We start from the raw sequence: 23,066 nt of genomic DNA, 5'->3' as shown, positions 1-23,066 counted from the left end.
AGTGAGATGAACCCAGTACCTCAGTTGAAAATGCAGAAATCACCTGTCTTCTGTGTCGCTCGTGCTGGGAGCTGGAGACTGGAGCTGTTCCTATTCGGCCATCTTTCCTATATATCTACAATCCTAGCCTTTGTGAAATTGGTATAACAGGAAATTGCTGTTTCCTCTCAAAATGAACTGAGATGTGATATCAGGGACAGACACAGAGAGGGGTTCAGAACTACCTGTCAGATGTGCTATTTTACATGCATTATTTATAAAAATTATATGTAAGTAATAAAATATATTGAATAATTTAATCATTATTATACACCTTTTATTTTTAAATTTTTTACTTTGGATAATTTCAAACATATAAAAAGAGAGAATGACATTTGCAAACTGCTATATTACCCGCTACCCAGTTTCATCGGTTATCAACTCCTGGCTATTCTTTTTTTTTTTTTTTTTCTGTGACACAGAGTCTTGCTCTGTCACCCAGACTGGAGTGCAGTGGCATGATCTTGGCTCACTGCAATTTCTGCCTCCCGGGTTCAAGTAATTCTAATGCCTCAGTCTCCCAAGCAGCTGGGATTACAGGTGCAACTGTGACACCTGGCTAATTTTTGTATTTTTAGTAGAGACGGGGTTTTGCCATGTTGGCCAGACTAGTCTCAAACTCCTGACCTCAAGTGATCTGCCTGCCTTGGGCTCCTTAAGTGCTGGGATTACAGGCGTGAGCCACCGTGCCCGGCCAACTCCTGGTTACTCTTAATTCACCTATATCCCTTCTACTTTCTCCCTACTGAATTATTCTGAGTCAACTTGAAGATGTATAATTTCATTTGTACATATTCTGTTATGCACAATTTTATTTTAAAATAGCTTTTAAATAATAATTACAACTTGGGAATACTGAAAAGCTGAATAGTTTTTTAGAAGCTGTTAGTGTAGTTAATATAGACCAGTTAATGTAGTTAATGTAGTCTAGTTAATGTAGACCAATAGATAGCATTTCTTGAGTTCAAAATGATCATATACATTATGCTTTTCTCTTAGAATTTAAATGTCTAGTGATAAACAGGGAAAGTGTTTTACCTGTTCTCTGCAGTCTTCTCTCAGTTCTCCGTCTAAAGTAAAAGATTAAAACATTAATTATATTAAAAATCTAATAAAGGACCTTAAGAAAAAGTTTTTACAACACTAAAAACAGAAATGCTGAAAACAGTAACAAATAAGTTAAAATGCTGAAAACTCTAGAGAAATAAAAAAGCAAACCTTAACATAGTATGAAAGTACCAATCATTTTCATACATATGTGTATGGCTACCTTGTGTTATAGTATTTACTATGTATAGTATATACCATAGTATATACTAGCAGCATATCACTTGAGAGCTTATTAGAAATGCAGAGCCATAGGCTCCAGCCCAGATCTGCTGAATCAGAATCAACTTTTTAACAAGATCTCCAAATTTATATATATTTATTTGTATGATCATTGAAATTTCACCTTTGTTATAATCAGGCAACTTGGTATTTTGTATCAGTCACAAGCAGTCTTATACCAACTAGAAATGCTCAGAGTTTTCTTATTTTTATTAATTTACTGAAAGTTCTTACAAGCTATAACATAGTTTTTCTGTTATACTTTGAATACTTAGGTTTCTTGAATATCATTACCTTCTGCATTACAGGTATTAGTCATCAAAAATCCAGAACAGATGTCTTTTTCAAGTTCATTCCTTCTGTCAATTATTTGGAAAAAGGATTAAAAAAGAAAATTTTAAGATTAAGTATAAGTTACAGATTTTAAAGCATTAAAATATTTAAAAATTTCTGGGTTAAAAAATGTAATTAAAAAATTTCTTTGGAAACTTTCAACAATATAGTAATCATTTAAATACCATTATATTTAAAAACACAGAAAGGCACTTTTAATTTTTCCACCATTAAATATTTTACAGGACATTTCAAAGAGCAGCTAAATTAAACTTTAACATACAAATAATGTATTTTACATATGAAGTTTTAAGAAAAACAATCATGGAAACCAAATGTGATGCTCTGAACTCATGGTTATTACAAAATTAAAATGAATGATAAAGTTTTATAAACTTGTAAAAGTAATTCACTTTTGATATAGAAACCCCCCCGCCAAAACACAGAAAAAGAATAATGTAAATATCCAGAACTCTTCTCTGGATATTTAGCTCCACTACTTATTATTATGTATCTTTTTAAAAAATAAAACTGAGGTAATGTGGTCTTGTGAAATTTCATGTCATCATCTTTCACTTATTATATATTTTGTGTTTTAAAATTTTTACTGTTTATATGTTAAAATTGACTTTCTTAAGGTATTGAGTTTTGTGAATGTTAACAGATGTTTAGATTCTTATTACTATTACAAATAGAATATAGAACAGTTTCATCATGCCAAAAAAACCTCCCTTATATACTTTATAGTCACACTCCCCTCAACCTATACACCCTGGCAACCACAGAAATGTTCTTCATAACTATAGTTTTGACTTTACGAATGTCATATAATTGGAATTACACCATATAAACTTTTGTGACTGGCTTCTGTCATTCAGTATAATGCCCTGATATTCATCCAAGTTGTTAAATGTATATCAGTGGTTCACTGCTTTTTATTGCTGAGCCGTCTTCCATTACAGATGCGTGTACCAGTTTATTTATTCACCTGTTGAAGGGCATTTTTCTCAGTTTTTGAAAATTATGAATAAAACTGCTACAAGCATTCATGTACAGGTTGTTGTGTGAACCTGATTTTACTTTTCTAGTGTAAATACTTAATGGGATTGTTGAATCATATGGTAAATACATGTTTAACTTTATAAGAAACTGCAAAACTGTTTCCCAGAAGAGTTGTACCATTTTATATTACATCTCATGCAACAATGAATGAGAGTTCAGTTACTTTGCATCATCCTCACCAGCACTTGAAATTGTCAGTATTTTTAAAAATTATTGACATTCTAATAGGTATACAGAGGTATCTCATCATGGTTTTAATTTCAGTTTCCCAAATAGCTAATGATATTAAATTTATTTGTTTGCTATTCATATATCTCCTTATTGAAATGTCCATCCAAGTCTTTTGACCACTGTAATTGGGCTATTTGTTTTCTTACTGTTGAGCTTTGAGAGTTCTTTATATATTCTGGATACAACTCCTTTGCTGGATATGTGACTTGCAAATATTTGCTCCCATCATACAGCTTGTCTTTTCAGGGTCCTAACAGTGCCTTTTGAGGAACAACAGTTGATGAAGTTACCAATTTTTAAAAAATGGATCATGCTTTTGGTGTCTAGTTGGAGAATTCTTTGTTAATCCCAGGTCACAAATATTTCCTCCTATGCTTTCTTCTAAAACTTTGATAGTTTTACATTTTATATTTAGAGCTATGATTTATTTTTAGTTAATTTTTGAGAGTAATGTATGAGGTTTAGTTTGAGATTCTTTGTGTGTCTGTGTGTTTATAGATGTCCATTGTGCCAATACCATTTGTTGAAAAACTATCCTTTCTCCATTGAATTACCTTTGTACTTTTGTCAAAAATCAGCTGGGCATATTTATATGCGTCTATTTCTGGGTTATATGTTCTATTTCATTAATCTGTATGTCTGTCCTTTTACTAATACCATAATTTCTTGATTAGTTATAGCTTTGGGGATGGCAAACCACAGTCCCTAGGCCAAATCCAGTTCATACATATTTTATTAAATAAAGTTTTATTGGAATATATTCATTTTATATTATCTATGGCTGCTTCCTTGCTATAATGACAGAGTTAAGTAGTTGTGACACACTATGTGACCTGCAAAATCAAAAATCTTTACTAAATGACCCTTCACAGAAAATGTTTGTCAGCTCCTGCTTTAGCAAAAGTCTTAAGATCATGTTTGATTCTTCCAACATTATTTCCCTTTTTCAAAATGTTTCTTGTTATTCTAGTTTCTTTGTCTCTTTGTATAAATTTTAGAATCAGGTTGTTGATATCTTTAAAAAATTCTTCTGGGATTTTGATCAGAATTTTATCAAATCTTTAGATTAATCAGAAATCTTTAGATCAGTCAGGAGACAGCTGACATCTTTACTATATTGAGTCTTCAAACCATAAACACGTCTCTCCATTTATTTGTTTATTTATTTATTTGACAGAGTCTCACTCTGTCGCTCAGGCTGGAGTGCAGTGGCAGGATCTTGCCTCACTGCAACCTCTGCCCCCTGGATTCCAGGGATTCTCCTGCCTCAGCCTCCTGAGTAGCTGGGACTACAGGCACGTGCCACCGCATCTGGCTAATTTTTTTATTTTTTAATAGAGACAGGGTTTCACCATGTTGCCCAGGCTGGTCTCGAACTCCTGATGACCTCAGGTGATCTGCCCACCTTGGCCTCCCAAAGTGCTGGAATTACAGGCATGAGCCACCATGCCCGGCCCATTTATTTTAATCTTCTTAAGTTTTTAGCATACAGATGGAATGTTTTGTTAGACTTATAACATAGTATTTCATTTATTTTGGAGCTACTGTAATTTAAAAAGCTTTTTTGGTTTTCAGTTGTACATTACTAGTATATAGAAATACAATTGGGCTGGGGCGGTGGCTCACACCTGTAATCCCAGCACTTTGGGAGGCCGAGGCAGGCAGATTGCCTGAGGTCAGGAGTTCGAGACCAGTCTGGCCAACATGGTAAAACCCCATCTCTATTAAAAATACAAAAAAATTAGATGGGTGTGGTGGCATGCGCCTGTAATCCCACCTACTAGGGAGGCTGAGGCAGGGGAATTGCTTGAACCAGGGAGGTGGAGGTTGCAGTGAGCCAAGGTCGTGCCATTGCACTCTAGCCTGGGCGACAGAGTGAGATTCTGTCTCAAAAAAAAAAAAGAGTTTTATGTGTTGACCATATATCTTGTGACCTTGCTAAATGCACTTACTAGTTGTAGGAACCATTTTGTCTGCAAAAAGGGATGGTTTCATTTCTTGTTTAGTGCAGTGTTGCGTAAGAGTGGTAAAAGTGGACATTTTTACCATGTTTCCAATCTTACAAGGAAAACATTCAGTCTTTCTCTATCAAGTAGGATAATAGCTGTATAGTATTCTTTTTTTCCTTCTTGGTAGAAACTCTCTATAGTTTGAGGAAGCCCCATTCTACTCCTAGTTTTCTGTTTTGTTTTTTTTTAAATCATGAATGGGTATGGAATTTTGTCAGACATGCTTTTTATACCAGTTGATTTGATCAGTTGATTTTTCTTATTTATACTTTTAAAATTGTGGATTCCATTAATTTTTGAATATTGAATAAGCTGTGCCTTCCCAAGATAAATCCCACTTAATTCTGGTATATTATTATTTTTATATATTGCTAAATTCTTAATTCTTGAGGATTTTTACTTCTATATTTATGAGAGACAGTAGTCTATAGTTTTTTTGTACTGTCTTTTTTTTTTCTTTTTTAAAAAATTCCATGGGACTGCTTTATATCTTTTTTTGTACCATCTTTGGGTAGTAGCCTCAAAATGAGCTGGGGTGTGTTGAGTCATCATCTTATATTTTCTGAAAGAACTGTGCACAATTGATAGTATATTTTTCTCTCAACGAATTCACCAGTGAAACCATAGGGACCTGGAGATATCTTTTACAGAGATTTTTGTTTTGTTTTAAACTACAAATTTAATTCCTTTAATAGCCATAGGATTCAGATAATCTCTTTCATTTTCTGCCAGTTTGGTAGTTTGTGGCTTTCAAGGAATTATTCCATTCAAACTATGTTGTTAAGCTTATTTGCATACAGTAGTTCATGACATTATTTTTTATCTACTTAATGTCGGTAAAGTTTAAGATAATATACCCTCTTTCATTCCTGATATCAATAATCTATGTCTTCTTTTTCTCTTTGTCTGACTAGAGTTTTATCAGTGTTGTTGATCTTTTCAAACAGGCTTTTGACTTCATTAATTTTTCTGTTTTCAACTTCAATAATATATGCTTTTTATTATTTCCTTTCTTCTGCTTCCTTTGAGTTTACTTTGCTTTTCTTCCTCTAGTTCCTTTAGATGGAAGTTTAGATTGTTGACTGAGGCATTTCTTCTTTTCTAATATAAGCATTTATTTGAATAAAATTCTTATTTTAAGTTGTGATTTTTTTTTCTCAGTTTATAATCTTTTCTGATTTCATTAAGACCACCTCTTTGACCTAGGGATTATTTAGAAGTGTGTTAATTTCTAAGTGTTTGGAGAATTTTCTCTATTTCTGTTATTTATTTCTAATCCATTCCCATTATGGTCAGAGGACATACTTTGTGTATTCTTTTAAGTTTGTTTTATGACCCAGGATATGGTCCATCTTGGTAAATGTTCACATACACTGCAAAAGGATGTGTGTTCTACTGTTGTTGGGTGGAATGATTTTCTGTCACTAGTTCTATCAGTTGTTGAGAAAGGACTGATGCAGTCTACAAATGCAAATGTAGATTTGTCTGTTCCCATTGTGATCTCTATCATTTTTTCTTATATATTATGTCATTCTCTTGTCAGATGCAAACACATTTAGAATTGTTATGCTTCCTTGATAAATTGACTTTTATCATCTTATCCTTCTTTCCTAGTGTCCCAAGTTTCCCTCTGGTACCATTTACCTTATGTCTCAAGAACTTCCTTTAGTAATTCTTTAATAACAAATCTACTGGAAACATTTGCTTAGTTTTCCTTCACCAAATTTGAAGTTTTCAGGTATTCTTTGTATATATATTTTTTCAGCATTGCGTTCTTTATCCTCTCCTTCTAGGGCTCTGATGTCATGAATGTTAGACCTTTTGGCATTGCCTCACAGGCCCCTCAGTTCATTTTTTTTAAAAAAAAATGTTTTCTCTGTCGTTCAGTGGATGCTTTTGATTGATCTGTCTTCAAGTTCATTGACTTTCCCGTGTTACCTCTATTCTGCTATTATCAAACGTATCAATGAGTTAAAAAATTTTGTGGGGGCCAGGCATGGTGGCTCACGCCTGTAATCCCAGCACTCTGGCAGGCTGAGGTGGTTGGATCATTTGAGTTCAGGAGTTCAAGACCAAACACGGTAAAACCTCATCTCTACAAAAAAAAAAAAAAAAAGCAAAAATTAGCAGAGCATGGTGGCACATACCTGTAGTCCCAGCTCCTTGGGTGGCTGAGGTGGGAGGATCGCTTGAGCCCAGGAGGTTAAGACTGCAGTGAGCTGTGATTGCTCCATTGCAATCTAACCTGTGAGAGAGACTGAGACCCTGTCTCAAAAAAAACTTTTTTTTTTTTTTTGGTTAAATTACTTTTGAATTCTTTGTTTCTTCTTTGTACCTTCTATTTCTTTTCGATACTTGTTTTTTTTGTTGTTGTTGGTGGTGGTTGTTTTTTTAAAGAGATGAGGTCTCACTAGTTGCCTAGGCTACCCTCCAACTCCTGGGCTTCAAGTGATCTTCCTGCCTCAGTCTCCCAAGTAGCTGGGACTACAGGTGCATGCCACCATGCCTGGCTGGTTTCAGTAATTTTAATGATTGTTGGAGCTCCTTAAAGTTTGTCAGATAATTCCAACATTTGTCATCTCAGCGTTATTGTCTTTTGATAGTCTTTTCTCATGTGAGTTAAGATTTTCTTGCCACTTTATATATCAAGTAATTTTTGGTATCCTGGACATTTTGAATATTTTAAGACTTGGTCTTGTTAAAATTCTGTGATGAATGTTATTTTTGTTTTAGCAAGCACTTACTATGTTTAGCTTCAAGTTACAGTGTTCCTTTGTGAGCTATGGTATGTCAGTTTACTTTTCAAAGCCTCTTTGCAGGGCTGTTTGTTGTGCTATTTGGTGATATTTGCAGTGCTGTCAGTGTGTGTACCATCCAGCAGCAAACATATAACCTGGGTGATAGTTTATCAGTTTAGATCTCAAAGTCTTTTATATACTGGTTAGAATCAGATCCACACATGCGTACCTTGGGGTAAGCCCCGGAGTTTATAAACAATTTAATGGGGTTGTTTTCACAAGCTTTCATGTCTGCAATCTCCTTTGGTGCTTTCTGGATCCAGGAAGCTGCATCTTTAGTTACCTTATGCTTCCATGTACCTCCATGGTTGCACTTGACTCTAGGCCCAACTGGTGGTGAACTAAAGGAAAAGATACTAGTAAACTCGCCACAGGTTCAGAGGCACCTCAGGTTCTTTTCTTCTTCCTCATTTCTTCTGTATTATTTACTTTTCAGAGTCCCCAAACAGCTGCTCCAATATATTCTACCTAGGATTTTTAGCTGCATTCAATGGGTGAGACAGGAGGAATGTGCTTACTCCATCTTACCTGGAACTAGAACCTGATAATCATGATTTTAAGTGAGTATATAGTATCTGTTATTTAGATATACTGTAATTTAGTCATTAATTCCCCATATATATTTTTAGGTCATTCACTTATGTAACAACAATGCGATTAACATTTTTATATTTATGTTACAAAAATGAAATTTAAAGTTATAGCACTTTTAGGCTTTTGTTATATGTTGCTAAAATTAGTTTCTGAAAGATTGATGCTGATTTACAAATTTGACCATCACAAATAATATTGACCACAATTGATTAAAACACATCAAATGATATTTAAAAATCCGTATGAACCTCCCCTCCCCTACTACCCAAAATAGTGGCCACTACTGGGGGTTGCTGGGTTAATTTATTATCCTAAAAACTGATAAATCTAGGGAGGTTATTAAGCATTTACTCTGCCTTTCGAGGTAACTGAATCGTTGATAAGGAAACTTTTATTATGTATAGAAGTACTCAAACTTACAAATGCAGAAGGAGTTACAAAATTAGAAAATCATTATTTCACAACCCCTAATAAAATAATCTAGGCAATGTTTATCAGTGATTTCAAAAACATCAGGTGAAAGGTTGATGGGTAAGTTTATAATAGAGAATTCCATTAATCAGTCTTTGTTTCCCTGAAAGACATTATATACCTCATGTTGTGATGTAATAAGAAGCCCACAGTACCATCTACTATATATTACTTGGGACACAAAGCAACAGTTTCCCCAAATTTGCTTATAGAACCATAAGTAAGAAAACAAAATAATAAAAATGTATAAATATAGGGGATTTGCAGATGACATGTTCTCTTCTTCCTTGTTCCAGATATGCAGTGTATCTTAATAGATATGGTCTGTAAGGAAAGTATTACATGATGGTGTGAAAGTGTGTCAGGGCATACTTAAGGAATTTTCTGGGGCTCTGTCATATCTGCAGAAGGCAGTTCAGTACCCTTGTCTAGCTCTATTTTCACTTGTGCATGAAACAGCAAGACAAAAGCATCTATTATTTACTTATAATTTTTGCATGTATATATACATGACACCATATTCCTTATGTTGCTTTTCACTTTCCATAATTCCCTCTCTAAAAGTTTTAATTTCTTAACCTTTTTGTAACTCCTCTTTGACACAGAAAGGTATGCGAACCTAGACTCAAAGAATATGGCACAGAGATAATAAATAGACTCAAAGAAATAGTGAAAAATAGTAAAAGCAGATAGACATTTCTGGCTGTTCTGCAATAGTAGTATTTCATGATTTTGAAACACATATTTCAATATTTCATTATTCACTAACAAAGCTGCAGGAGGTCCATATCTGAGGATAACTGCTTTCAGAAAGTAAAATAAAAAAAGTTCCTAAAGTGAATCAATTTAAAATGGGGGTTGAAAATCATAGTAAATGGTGACAATATAATCTGACTAAAAATAAGAGGTAAAAATATATAGATAAGCTTATTTTATCTTGTATTAATAAAATATGTTATAATTTCAACTGTTCATAAATTCATTTTTTTTTTTTTTTTTTTGGACATGGAGTCTTGCACTGTTGCCCAGGCTGGAGGGCAATGGCATGATCTTGATTCACTGCAACCTCCGCCTCCTGTGTTCAAGCAGTTCTCCTGCCTCAGTCTCCTGAGTAGCGGGGACTACAGGCGTGTACCACCACACTCGGCTAATTTTTGTCTTTTTATTTTTAGTAGAGATGGGGTTTCACCATGTTGGCCAGGCTGGTCTTGAACTCCTGACCTCAAGTGATCTGCCTGCCTCAGCCTCCCAAAATGCTGGGATTATAGGCGTGAGCTGCTGTGCCCAGCCATCTGTGCATAAATTCTTAGATGGAACAGAGAGTCAGTTTGATTTGGAGAGTGGGGAATGGTTCTACTTTTTCGGACCAAATTGTCTTACAGTATGATATGGCATGTTTGACTTCATATTCAACTTGCACAGCATACAAGTTCAGAAAGACGGCCATTTTTTTCAAAAAATATTCGAGGACTTAATTTTTCTGAGGGATTGTATTAATACTTTGATAAATTCATCTGCAGTTTTATTATTATTGTTGAATTTCTCTTTTTAAGTTAATTGGTCTCAGTGCCTTTTCCTGATTTACCAGTAGTTTTACACGAGATCTGAACATTTAACATCTCTTTCATTGACTTCATGAAATATTGTTTTTGCAAGAATTTTAGTAGTTTTAAAATATGTTTGTATTGCTGTGTTGGGTATTTAAAGAGCTGACAGTCAGTGAAAATACTGATAAACTAATATTTCATAGGTGGAGATAAATGCTAGTCTTCACTGGGGAGGGATATTTGAATGGGGAGAGGACTGAGTTTACAAGTAGTTAACTTATTATTAAATATTTCATATTATAAGGACTATTGTTCTATGTAAACTCATAACTACAGGGTCTCAGATAATGAATATTTGGGTAAATACGAACCCCTATAGCTAAAAAATTATATCTTAGAATGCAACTTATGAAGTTTGAATGCTCTGAGCTTTGTGGGATAAAAGTACTATGCAAATAGTAAGTGTCACATGAAGTCCACTAAAAAAGGTTAAGGATTTCAAAACATGTAATATAGATAAGGCTTTATACATGAAATTATACCTCATTTGACTTAGTGACTAAAAATAAAATGAAACATTCCAAGTGAAAACACTTCTTAAAATACATAAAATTTGGTGCTTTAGATTTTCTAAGGTTTTCATTTGTCTAGTTCTGGTACTGGAGAACTAACTGCAGTTCCATAAAAGAGCTGTACATCTATAAAGCAACTCATTTCCTTCCAGCTTTTCTTGAGACATATTAAAGCCACAATAAAATATAACTTCTCCTTCTCAATAAGCTTTAGTGGATCAGAAAAAGAAACTAAGAAAATAGGCCAGACTAAGCTGGAGAGAAAATGGAAATCTTTTTGTTCTTCAACTCCCATTGTCTTTCTCACATTATCAGTTTTCTTAAAAATAGCTATAGTCATTGAAAAAGTGTAAACATCTTTAGATTGCCAAATTGATTATACCTTTTCATTTTTATGTTTTAAAAGAGCTTAAGATTGTCTTCTTTGAAAAGATGTTTAAAATTAGACACATTTAATCATATACCAAGGCTTAGAAAAGGATATCTCTAGTGAGTTTCTGGTTTTATAGGCAACAAACATAAAGCACCTAGTGGGCACAATATGAACTTACAGTTTTATGTAATATACATTAAAGCTACCTTAAGAGCTCAACACACTGGAAATGCTTAGTATATTCTACATTTATTTCAGTTTAAGATACAGAAATGGACTTCCTAGACATACGCCATATGTTCTCCTCTCATGCCAAGTTAACAAGAATTAAAAGACTGAGATGAATAAACAAGGTCAACTTAGGCTGAGCCAAATTAGACAACAGAATAATTGTCAGATTTTCTGTTGGCAGGGACAGTTTGTTTTGAGCCAATCTTCATGAATTATAGGCTGTAATTTTTTTTTTCCTGGTAAGTCTACTGCCAGGCATTCTGTTGACAATTTCTTTGTTTTGTAAACACTGAAAATTTTCATCCATTATATTGTTTATAGGCACACACCAGGATTCTGAATAGATGAGTATTTTTGGTTTGTTCCAACTTAAAGGAAAACTGCTTAGACATGAATCAAATAAAATCATGCCAAAATTTAACAACTTTTAACAAGATAGTATTTCATTTGGAGTTTCTTATGTATGAATTCAATACTGGTTCATTATAATAGCAGGAAACCAACCAATATTGTAGTTAATTTCTAGCTGTAAATATCAAAGTAGATATATTTACTGCAATACAAGGTTTATTTGTTCTACAACAAATAATTTCAGACCTTGGAAAGGATAATCTAATACAAATGAGAAAATTGAGGCAACCAGAGAAGTTGACTTATTTGAAATATAAGAACTAGTTTAGGGCTGTACCTAATCTAATTATTTTTAATTTAGTCCTAGGATCATCCATTTTGTTTATACACTGTCTGACATGGTTTAGATCTGTGTCCTCACCAAATCAAATTTGACATATGTCAAATTGTAATCCCCACAGTTGGAGGTGGGACCTGGTAGGAGGTGATTGGATCGTAGGAGTGGTTTCTCATGAATGGCCTAGCACTGTCCCCTTGGTGCTGTTCTTGTGATAGCAAGTAAGTTCTCATGAGATCTGGTGGTTTAAAAGTGTGTGGCACCTCCTCCCAAACCCCTCTATTCCTCCTGCTCTGACCATGTGAAGTACTGGCTCCCCCTTTGCCGTCTGCCATGATTGTAAGTTTCCTGAGGCCTCCCCAGAAACTGAGCAGATGCTAGCATCATGCCTCCTGTACACTCTGAGGAAGAGTGAGCCAATTAAACCTCTTTTCTTTATAAATTACCCAGTCTCAGGTATTTCTTTGTAAGAATGCAAGGTCAGACCAATATAATGTTTAAGGTTTTAATTTGTTACACACAAATGTGTATGTATAAAGATATAATTTATAACAACACAAAGGATCTAGAGAGAGGAATGGAGCAATACAGGAGCAAAGGTTTTATATACTATTGTTGTTAAATTGATATTAAAACAAACTACATGGTTATAAATTAAGATTTATAATCATCAGGTAAACCACAAAGAAAAAGCCTCCAGAGAAACTACAAGGATATTAAAATACCTACTTAACACAAGAGAAGGCAATAAGTGAGGAATAGAGGAATAAAAAGCTACAAGAAATGTGGAAAATGGCAGCAAAATGACTGATGTGAATCCTGACTTATTAGTAATTACATTAATAATAAATGGATTAAACCCTCCAATTAAAAGGCAGAGATTGGAACAATGAATTTAAAAATAATCACTTTCGAATCTTTTAAGATATGTGACAGTATGTAAGAGACAAAGTGAGAAACTTTAAAAGAGAATTTAAAAAAATATTGTTTTTCTTATGTAAAGTAAGTGTCCCTCAATTCCTGTTGTGTTTTAGTTAGGAATGGGAGCTGAATTTTGTCAAAGGCTTTTTCAACATCTATATAAATAATTGTATGATTTTTATCAACCTTAGATCTATTAATATGGTATATGATATTAATGGATTTGGTAACACTAAAACAACCTTGTATTTTCAGGGTGGATCCAAGTGTTGGATTTTTTTCACTAATATTTTACTTAATATTTTTTACATGGATGATATTGGCTTGTCATTTTTCTGTAGAAAATTTTTTTTTTATTTTCAGTGCTTTGGAATAATTTATACAGCATTGGGAATATCTGATCTTTGAAGGTTTGGTAGAATTCTAGCCGGTCGTCTGGGCCTTTTGCTCTTTTACAGGGTAATTTCTTAATAACCTTGTCTATTTCTTTTATGAAAACTGGTGTGCTTCAGATTTCTAAATTCAATGGCGGACACTTTTGGCAATCTGTATTTAACTAGTATATTATCTATTGTTTTCTAAGTTTTCAAATTCATTTGCACAGAAATTTGCAAAGTAGTCTGTTATGACTAAAAAGAAAAAACTCTCTCTTGTTTAAATGGTTAATTTCTCCCTCCTTCCTTCTGCCATTTCTTATTTTGTATGTTTGTGTTTTCTCTCTCTTTTTTTGATCAAGCTGGTCTATTTTGTTGTTTCAAAAACATTTGGATTTGATATCTTAATTACATCTACAGTTTTTTGTTTGTTTGTTTTGTTTTTTGTCTTCTATCTGAGGTGTCAGTAATCTATGGCTTATGGACTGGTTGCCTGTTTTTGTAAATAAAGTTTTTTGTTTTGCTTTGGAAATTTCTTTTTTTATTTTAATTTTAATTTTTTTATTTTGAGACAGAGTCTTGCTCTGTCGCCCAGGCTGGAGTACAATGGCGCAGTCTAGGCTCAGTGCAACCTCTGCCTCTTGGGTCCAAGCAATTCTCCTGCCTCAGCCTCCCAAAGTAGCTGGGATGACAGGTGTGTGCCACAACACCCGGCTAATTTTTGTATTTTTAGTAGAGACGGGGTTTCACCACGTTGGCCAGGCTGGTCTCAAACTTGACCCTGACCTCGTGATTCGCCTGCCTTAGCCTCCCAAAGTGCTGGGATTACAGGAATGAGCCACCGCGCCTGGCTAATTTTTAATTTGTTGGATACATAGTAGGTGTATACATTTATGGGGTACATGAAATTTTAAGACAGGGTCTTGCTTTGTCACCCAGGCTGGAGTGCAGGGGCGCGATCAGCTCACTGAAACTTCTGCCTCCCGAGTTTCAGCGATTCTCATGCCTCAGCCTTCCTGAGGTGTGTGTCACCACGAATGGCTAAATTTTTTTGCATTTTTAGTAGAGATAGGGTTTTGCTGTGTTTGCCGAGCTGGTCTCGAACTCCTGGCCTCAAGTGATCCGCCTGCCTCAGTCTCCCTAAATGCTGGGATTACAGGCGTTAGCCACCGTGCCTGGCTGTACATGAGATATTTTGATACAGGTATACAGTGTGTAATAAGCACATCAGGGCAAATGAGGTGTCCATCACCTAAAGCATTTATCATTTCCTTGTGTTACAAACATTCTAGTTATACTCATTTATTTTTATTAAAATATACAATAAATTACTGTTAACTGTAATTACCCTGTTGTGCTATCAAATACTAGATCTCACTCATTCTATCTGACTGCATTTTTGTACCCATTAACCATCCCCGCCACCGTCAATTACCTTTCACAGCCTCTGGTAACCACTATTACATTTACTATCTCTATGAGTTCAAGTGTTTTAATTTTTAGCTTCCCACAAATGAGTGAGAACATGTGAAGTTTGTCATTTTGTGCCTGGCTTATTTCACGTAACATAATGTTCTCCAGTTCCATGTAAATAAAGTTTTATTGGACCACAGCCACATCCATTCATTTATGTATTGTCTATGACTGTTTTTGTGCTACAACAGAGTTAAATAGTTGCAGCAGAGAACATATGGTCCATCAACCTAAAATATTTACACTGAAGCCATTTAGGAGAAAAGTTTGCCAATCCCTGCTCTGCCTCATTAATTTCTGGTTTTCTCTTTATTATTTCTTTCTTTGTGCTTTATTTTGGTTTAGTTTCTTGTTATTTTTTAAAGCTTTTGAGTTAGAATTGTTCTCTTTTTTCATTTTTTTTCTTGTAAAAGTGCTTAGTGGTATCAATTTTCCTCTGATTATTATTTAAATACATCCCATATATTCTGATATGTAGTGTTTTATTATACTTACGTCTTAGAAATTTCATGTTGTATTTCTTCTTTCATCCAAAAGTTGTTTGAGAAAAAGTTTTAAAATTTATACAAGGAAGGGCCTGTTGGTTCTTGTTAAACATTGCTGGTTTTATTACATTGTGGATGGAGAGTGTTTGTAATATTTAGTGAAATTTAATGATATATTTTGGCAAGTAACATACTTGTTTTGTAAATAGTCCATGAATTCTTAGGAAGAAAACTTATTCTATTTTATCAAGGAATAGAATTTGATGAATATTCATAATATCTACATTATTATGTTTAGGTATTATTTCTTGTTACTTTTTGCCTACTTGATCTATTCTGTAGTAAGCGTAGTGAGTTAGGCTGGGTGTGGTGGCTCATGCCCATAATCCCAGCACTTTGGGAGGCCAAGGCAGGTGGATCACTTGAACCCAGAAGTTCAAGACTAGCCTCGGCAACATGGCAAAACTCCATCTCTGCAAAAAATACAAAAAATTAGCTGCGTGTGGTGACACATGCCTGTAGTCCCAGCCACCCAGGAGGCTGAGGTGGATCACCTGAGCCCAGGAGGTCAAGACTGTGGTGAGCCATGATCATGCCACTGCACTCTAGGCTGGGCAAGAATGAGACCCTGCCAAAAAAAAAAAAAAAAAATAGTAAGTTAAAATCTCCTATTAGTCATATCTCTCTATATCTCCTTGCATCTTTTATAGATTTTCCTTTATAAAGGTGGCTTCTATATTATTTGTTGTACAAATATTCTTAAGTGTTTTATCTTTGTGAAAGTTGCATTAATTGCTTTTCTTTGTTGGATTTTATGCTTTTGGGCTTGAATTCTATAATTGGTATGGATTCTTTTGGTTTATTTTCATTTGCCTGAATATCTTTTCCCATTCCTTTATTTTTACCCTTTCTGAATCATTTTATTTAGATGTATGTCTTTCTTGCAGTACATAGCTGGATCTTGCTTTATGAGCACATTGAAAATCTTTTTTTTTTAAATAGGTGAGGTGAGTCCATTTACATTAATTGATATGACTGATATGCTAGGTTTCAACTCTTTTACTAATATTTTATAATTTTGTGAATTTTGATATATTTGCTATGTTTCTCTCTGACGTGTGTTTCCTTTCTTCTCACTTATTTATCACTTGAGCCCAGGAGTTCTGGGCTGCAGAATGCCCATTGGGTGCCACACTAAGTTTGGCATCAACATGGTGACCTCCTGGGAGCTGAGGACCACCAGGTTGCCTAAGGTGGGGTCAGCTGGGCCAGGCTGGAAACAGAGTGGGTCAATCAGTAGTGGGATTGTGTCTGTGAATAACCATTGTACTCCAGCCTGGGCAATACAGTGAGACTCCATCTCTTAAAAAACATAAATAAAAGTAAATGGTAGGTAGTAAAGTTTGTGGTTTTGTTCTAGTGGTTACCTTTGTACTTGTATCTTTTCTAATGCCCTTAGTCTCTTCTTTTCTTAGTTAACTTTTATTATGTGGCATATGAGTTTTTATTGTATCTTTTAACTCCCACCTATTGGCTACACAACAATCAGTGAGCTTATTCTATCTTACTCTTTAACTCTCTGTTCCACTCCCATTTTCTAAAGCTGTATTACTTCTACTTAATCACAACATACAGTATTTGTATATGGGTCTTCCACCCCTTTTATCTTCTGTCTACATTTATATTTATTAAAATACAGTCAGTCCTTGTACTGACACTTTCTTACTCATCTCATGGTTAGATGAAACTCTTCCTCTAGTATTCCTCAAGAAAGGTTCATGGGTACAGAATTCCCTATATTGAAAACTGTTTCTTTTAGCGTTCATACTTGAAGGAGATCATGGATGACTATACTATCCTTGGTTCACACTTTCAGTCACTGAGTTTTTGAAAACTGTAGTTCTGCTTTTGCCTTGCCTTATATTTTATTTTTTTGAAAAGTTTGATACTTGTTTGAAAAGTTCAATACTTCTTTTTTCCTGAAAGTGCACTTTGGGTGTCTGAGAAAAATTATAACAGAACAATCAGCTCCAAGAAATATCCTAGCTATACTCTTATATTTCAATGATTAAATGTTTAGGGCCTTCTGGTAAAAAGATCAAATAACTTACATAAGCAAAAGTACATGAATACATTTTGCAACATTCTCTTGGATTTTTAGTATCGAATATTCTGTTACATTGTTTTATTTTTTCATTTTCATGGAATCCAATTATACAAGTGCTGTTGCTTCTTTGTCTTATCTCCCATTCCATTACTTTGTCTTGACTTTTTACTTCTCATTTTCTTTTGTTTTCTGCCATTTTCAATGTTTTTAATTAAGTTTTATAATGAGTTTATTCTCATTTGGGTACCCGGTAACTTATTTTTCATTTTTGGATAATATGCTTTTTTTTTCATTTATTTGTTTCAGTGGACTTTTTTGTTTTTGTTTTTGTTTTTGTTTGAGACAGGATATCACTCTGCAACCCAGGCTGGAGTGCACTGGCATAATCAGGACTCATTGAAGCCTTAATGTTCAGGGCCTCAAGTGATCCTCCCACCTCAGCCTCCCAAGTAGCTGGGACTGCAGGCATGGACCACCATGCCAGGCTAATTTTTTTTTTTTCTTTTTTTAGTAGAGATGAGGTCTCGCTATGTTGCCCAGGCTGGTCTTGAGCCCCTGGGCTCAAGGGATCCTCCCACCTTGGCCTCCCAAAGTGTTGGGATTACAGGTGCAAGCCACCACACCTGGCCAATTTTCTTGGTGTCTTCTTCCATCCCTCCCTCCTCCTCTCCTGTCCATTTCTATTTTTCATTTTTGTCTTTTTCTTTTTTTCTTCTTTTTCTTTTTCTTTTTTTTTTTTGAGACAGAGTCTCACTCTGTCACCCAGGCTGGAGTGCAATGATGCGGCCTCAGTTCACTGCAACCTCTGCCTCCTGGGTTCAAGCAATTCCCCTGCCTCAGCCTCCCAAGGAGCTGGGATTACAGACATGTGCCATCACGCCAGGCTAATTTTTATATTTTTGGTAGAGATGGGGTTTCACCATGTTGGCCAGGCTAGTCTTGAACTCCTGACCTCAGGTGATCTGCCTCAGCCTCCGAAAGTGCTGGAATTACAGGCATGAACCACCATGCCTGGCCTCATTTTGTCTTTCTAATTCAGAGTGGGTTTCAATATACCCAGTTGCTTATTCCAATATATCTAATTCTGCCTGGTGTGTTGTTGTACAGTTTTCTTTGACATCATGATTGTTTTGGGGGAAGATAATTTTCCTTAATTGATGTGTGTAGTTTTCATTTTCTGTTACTTTGACGTAACTTCGTATGAAACTGTTCATCTTTTTCTTGTTTATTTTTGTGGTATTGGCTATGTTTTGTGAGATCCTAGTTCAGCAGGGTCCTCAGTAGAGCAAAGTCTAGGCACTTGTTACTGTATGAATAGACATATAGATGAATGGAACAGAATGACAAATCCAGAAATAAACACTTAACACCTATAGTCAGTTGATTTTTGATGAAGGAACAAAGGCAATTCTGTGGGTAAAATGAGTTTTTTTTCTCTCAAAAAAAGTACTGGGGAAATGTGTATTTCTATGTTCTAAATAATGAACTTAGACCCTTATTCACATCCTACATAAAAATTAACTCGAAATGGACTTAAATTTAAGAGCAGAAGCTATAAAACTTCTAGAAGAAAACATGAGAAAATATCCATCCACATTCTCAGATTAGAAAGAAATTTAAGTACAACACATAAAAGACAATCAAAACAAGAAAAAATTGCTCTCCTGGGCTTCACCAACATTTGGAAACGTTTGCACTTCAAAAGACACTACTGGAAAATGAAAAGGCAAGCCACAGACAGGGAGAAAATACTTGCATATCAGGTATTTAATAAGGAACCTGTATTCAGAATCTATAAAAGTATCTTACAATTCAATAACAAGACAACTCAACTAAAGAATGGACAACAAATTTGAATAGTTATAACAATAAAGAATGCTAATGAGCAAATAAGAAATGTTCAACATCATTAGTGGTTATGGAAATGCAAATTAAAGCTACAATTAGATATCATTCTTCACCCACCAGAATAATTATAATAAAAAAAGATCAACAATATTAAATGTTGGTGAGGATACTGAGAAACTGGAATCCTTATATATTGCTGGTGAGTATGTAAAATGTTACAGGCATTTTGGAAAATAATTTGGCAGTTTCTTAAAACTAGCAAATTAAATACAAACTTAGAATAAGACCCAGCAATTCAATTCCTAGATATCTGCCCAAGGGAAATGAAAATATGTGTCCACTTAGAAACTTCAATGTGAATGTTTACAGCAACATTATTCATAATAGCCCCAAAATGGAAATAACCCAGATATCCATCAGCTGGTGAGTGGATAAGCAAAATGTGGCACATCCATGTAATAGAATACTATTCAGCAATTAAGAAGGAATAAACTATATATTACAACATGAGCCTCAGTAACATAATGCTAAGTGAAAGATGCCAGATACAAAAGACAATGTATTGTATGACTTCATTTATATGAAATATCCAGATTATATGATTTCATTTATACAAAATTTCTCTAGAGACAGAAAGCAGAGCAATGTTTGCCTCAGGCTGGGTTAGGAGAATGGAAATTAAGTATAACGGAACTATTTGGGGGTGATGGAAATGTTGTAAACCTAAACTATGGTGGTGGTCATACAGCTTTATAAATTTACCAAATATCATTGTCTTGTATACTTACAATGGGTGAATTTTATGGTATATGTAAGTGATATCTCAGTAAAATTGTTTTTAAAGAAGTATCCAGACGTGGTGGCTCACGCCTGTAATCCCAGCACTTTGAAAGGCCAAGGCAGAAGGATCACTTGAGCCCAGGAGTCTGAGACCTGCCTGGGCAACATGGTGAAACCTTGTTTCTACAAAAAATACAAAAATTAGCCGGGCATGGTGGCAGGTGCCTGTAGTTGCAGTTGCTCAGGACACTGAGGTGGGAGAATCACCTGAGCCTGGGAGGTCGAAGCTGCAGTAAGCCATGATCGCACCACTGCACTCCAGCTTGGGTGACAGAGTGAGACCCTGCCCCCAAAATAAAAAAAATAAATAAATAAAGAGGTAGGACTTCTAGGTAGCTGAAGACAACAGCAGTCGCCTATGTTCTATCTCCCAATACTACTTTTATAAACAATACAGAACATTATACAAGGAAAAATGAAAGTACATGACAGTCATGTTCTTAGCATAACTTGAAGACAGAGAATGTTCAAACTTGAAAATAACTGTAAATAAAATGGAAAAAACAGCAAATGCTAATGCATGATCTCCCTAGCGCCTGATATTCTGGTACATTGAAGCATGAACTACAAGGAAGATGCTATAAAGTACCATGCAATCTGAAGAGGCAGTTTTCAAAAAGGATAGCTTCTCAGGGAAAAGGCAGAAAGAGAGGGGCACTTTTGGCATTTGGGTGTGAAGGAAGAAAGAAGCATAAGGTGGAAAATACCAGGCAAGAGAAAGCCAAAAAATGAGAGGTCATACAATCCCATCAAGAATTTGCGGGCTGGGCGTGGTGGCTCATGCCTGTAATCCTAGCACTTTGGGAGGCCGAGGCAGGTGGATCACCTGAGGTCAGGAGTTTGAGACCAGTCTGGCCAACATGGTGGAACTCTGTCTCTACTAAAAATACAAATAAATAAATAAATTAGCAGGGCACAGTGGTGGGCACCTGTAATCCCAGCTACTATGGAGGGTGAAGCAAGAGAGTCGTGTGAACCAGGGAGGTGGGGGGTTGCAGTGAGCTGAGGTCGTGCCATTGCACTCCATCCAGCCTGGGCAACTAGAGCAAAACTCTGTCTCAAAAAAAAAAAAGATTTTGTGGAGAGTTTAATTAGCGCCTCTTTGGCTTTCTCATTTCCAGGATCTCCCTGTTGAATTTTTGGCTAGTTTGCCATTCAGTCACTTGCCCTAATCAGACGAGCAGAACTGGCATTTCCTATCAAGTTTGTCACTTTTACTGACAATAGTTTGCTACTTTTATTAGACAATGCTGCTAGGTAGAGTTTTTCCACCCTCAGCTCCAAATCAAGTCAGCTGTTGGTTTTTAAAGCCAGCCCTACCCTGGTAGAACTAGTCTGGGGACGGGCAGGATGATGGAAGCAGCTTCAGGCAAGAAAATAAAAGACTTCTACTTTATTACTAGAAGTTCAGCAATTTTTCATGAATAAATGCTTATCAATTTGTTGTTTGCCTTTGTTTGATTTCCAACGCCCAGAAATGATGGTTTTTGTCTAGTTTTATATTAGTTTCTTGGGGAGAGGATTTGCCGATATCCAAATAAACTCTTTCATACTTGGAAATCCTCCCCCCCTTTATTTGCTGTTAATGTGTATAGTTTGAGGCATTTTTCTTGAGGGTATTGTAGGTGGGTATATATAATTGATATATACATATTTTTTTAAATTTGGCCTCTTTATAATTACTGAAAATAGTCAGGATCCTCAAAAGCAGGAATGTTATGCATAAACCAGGGACCAAATCTGACCCACTGCCTATTTTTATAAATAACGTTTTATTGTAACACCCCCATTCCGATTCATTTATATATTGTCTGTAGCCACTTTTTTACTGTAACAGCAGGATTGAGTAGTTGCAAAAGTTTGTGTGACCTGCAAAGCCTAAAATATTTGCTGTCTGGCCCTTTACACAAAAAGCTTGCTGACCCTTGCTTGAGAGAATCATTATCATCATAATTAATATTATCATTATCACTGTAAATAACATTATTACTTTTTAAAAAAATTTCATATTCTTTATCTTTTCAATAACCCCACGTAGCAAACTAGACAGATATCAGATATTTAAACTATCATTTATCAGATTTCAAAAACTAATGGTAAACTTGCATTAAAGAAATATTATATAAATTATAATTCAAACTACATATTCTAAAAGTTAATATTTATTAAAGGCAGTCCAACAATCCTAGAATTTAACAGCAGAATGCAGACAATATTTTATAGTAATTTCATTTTGGCGTAGAATAACATTTATTGTAGCAATATTATTTTTACGTTCACTTCTGCCATTCATTATGCCTGCTCTGAATAACCAAACTCCTGCAAAGTCTGAGCCATGAGAAATGCAAATTTTTCTCCTTCACATTTTGAAATATTCTTGCTTTGCTATTAGTTCGCATTTGAACAGGTAATACTAAATACTTTATGGAGCAGTTTCGTCAGTCAACATTTCTTACCTGTTAGAAGAGCCATTCAGTATTCTTTGTTGTACAATATGTCTGTGGGTTGGGCCAGAGGGAGGGAGGTTATCTGGACATGAGTCTTCCCCTTGAGGTGCTAAAGACAGGCCAATAAAAGCTTCATTTAGCATATCCCCTCTGTCCAAGGGCCCCAGGAATTCTGTTAAAAATGATTAATATATGAGTGAAATACTAAGTACAATTTCTGCTAACTCCCTCATAAGTAAGATTACAGAACAACTTGCACATATCCCAGTGGAACTTTTTTCTTTATTTTGTCAA

At 35.1% G+C, this 23,066-nt stretch overlaps 1 protein-coding gene across 1 annotated transcript in view; it reads right to left on the bottom strand.

Annotated features, from left to right (window-relative positions):
• WDPCP (WD repeat containing planar cell polarity effector) overlaps positions 1 to 23,066 on the bottom strand; it is a 500,366-nt gene that overhangs the window by 34,202 nt on the left and 443,098 nt on the right. Inside the window, exons 15-17 of the mRNA XM_011987298.1 lie at positions 22,781 to 22,944; positions 1,663 to 1,741; positions 1,078 to 1,109 (exon numbers count right to left, since the gene is read on the bottom strand). Of these exons, the coding sequence (XP_011842688.1) occupies positions 1,078 to 1,109; positions 1,663 to 1,741; positions 22,781 to 22,944 (275 nt within the window). The remainder of the gene's footprint in view (positions 1 to 1,077; positions 1,110 to 1,662; positions 1,742 to 22,780; positions 22,945 to 23,066) is intronic.

The sequence above is a fragment of the Mandrillus leucophaeus genome, unplaced genomic scaffold (genome assembly GCF_000951045.1).
Source record: "Mandrillus leucophaeus isolate KB7577 unplaced genomic scaffold, Mleu.le_1.0 Scaffold307, whole genome shotgun sequence".
NCBI classification, from domain to species: domain Eukaryota; kingdom Metazoa; phylum Chordata; class Mammalia; order Primates; family Cercopithecidae; genus Mandrillus; species Mandrillus leucophaeus.
This window is presented reverse-complemented; position numbering and strand designations above follow the sequence as displayed.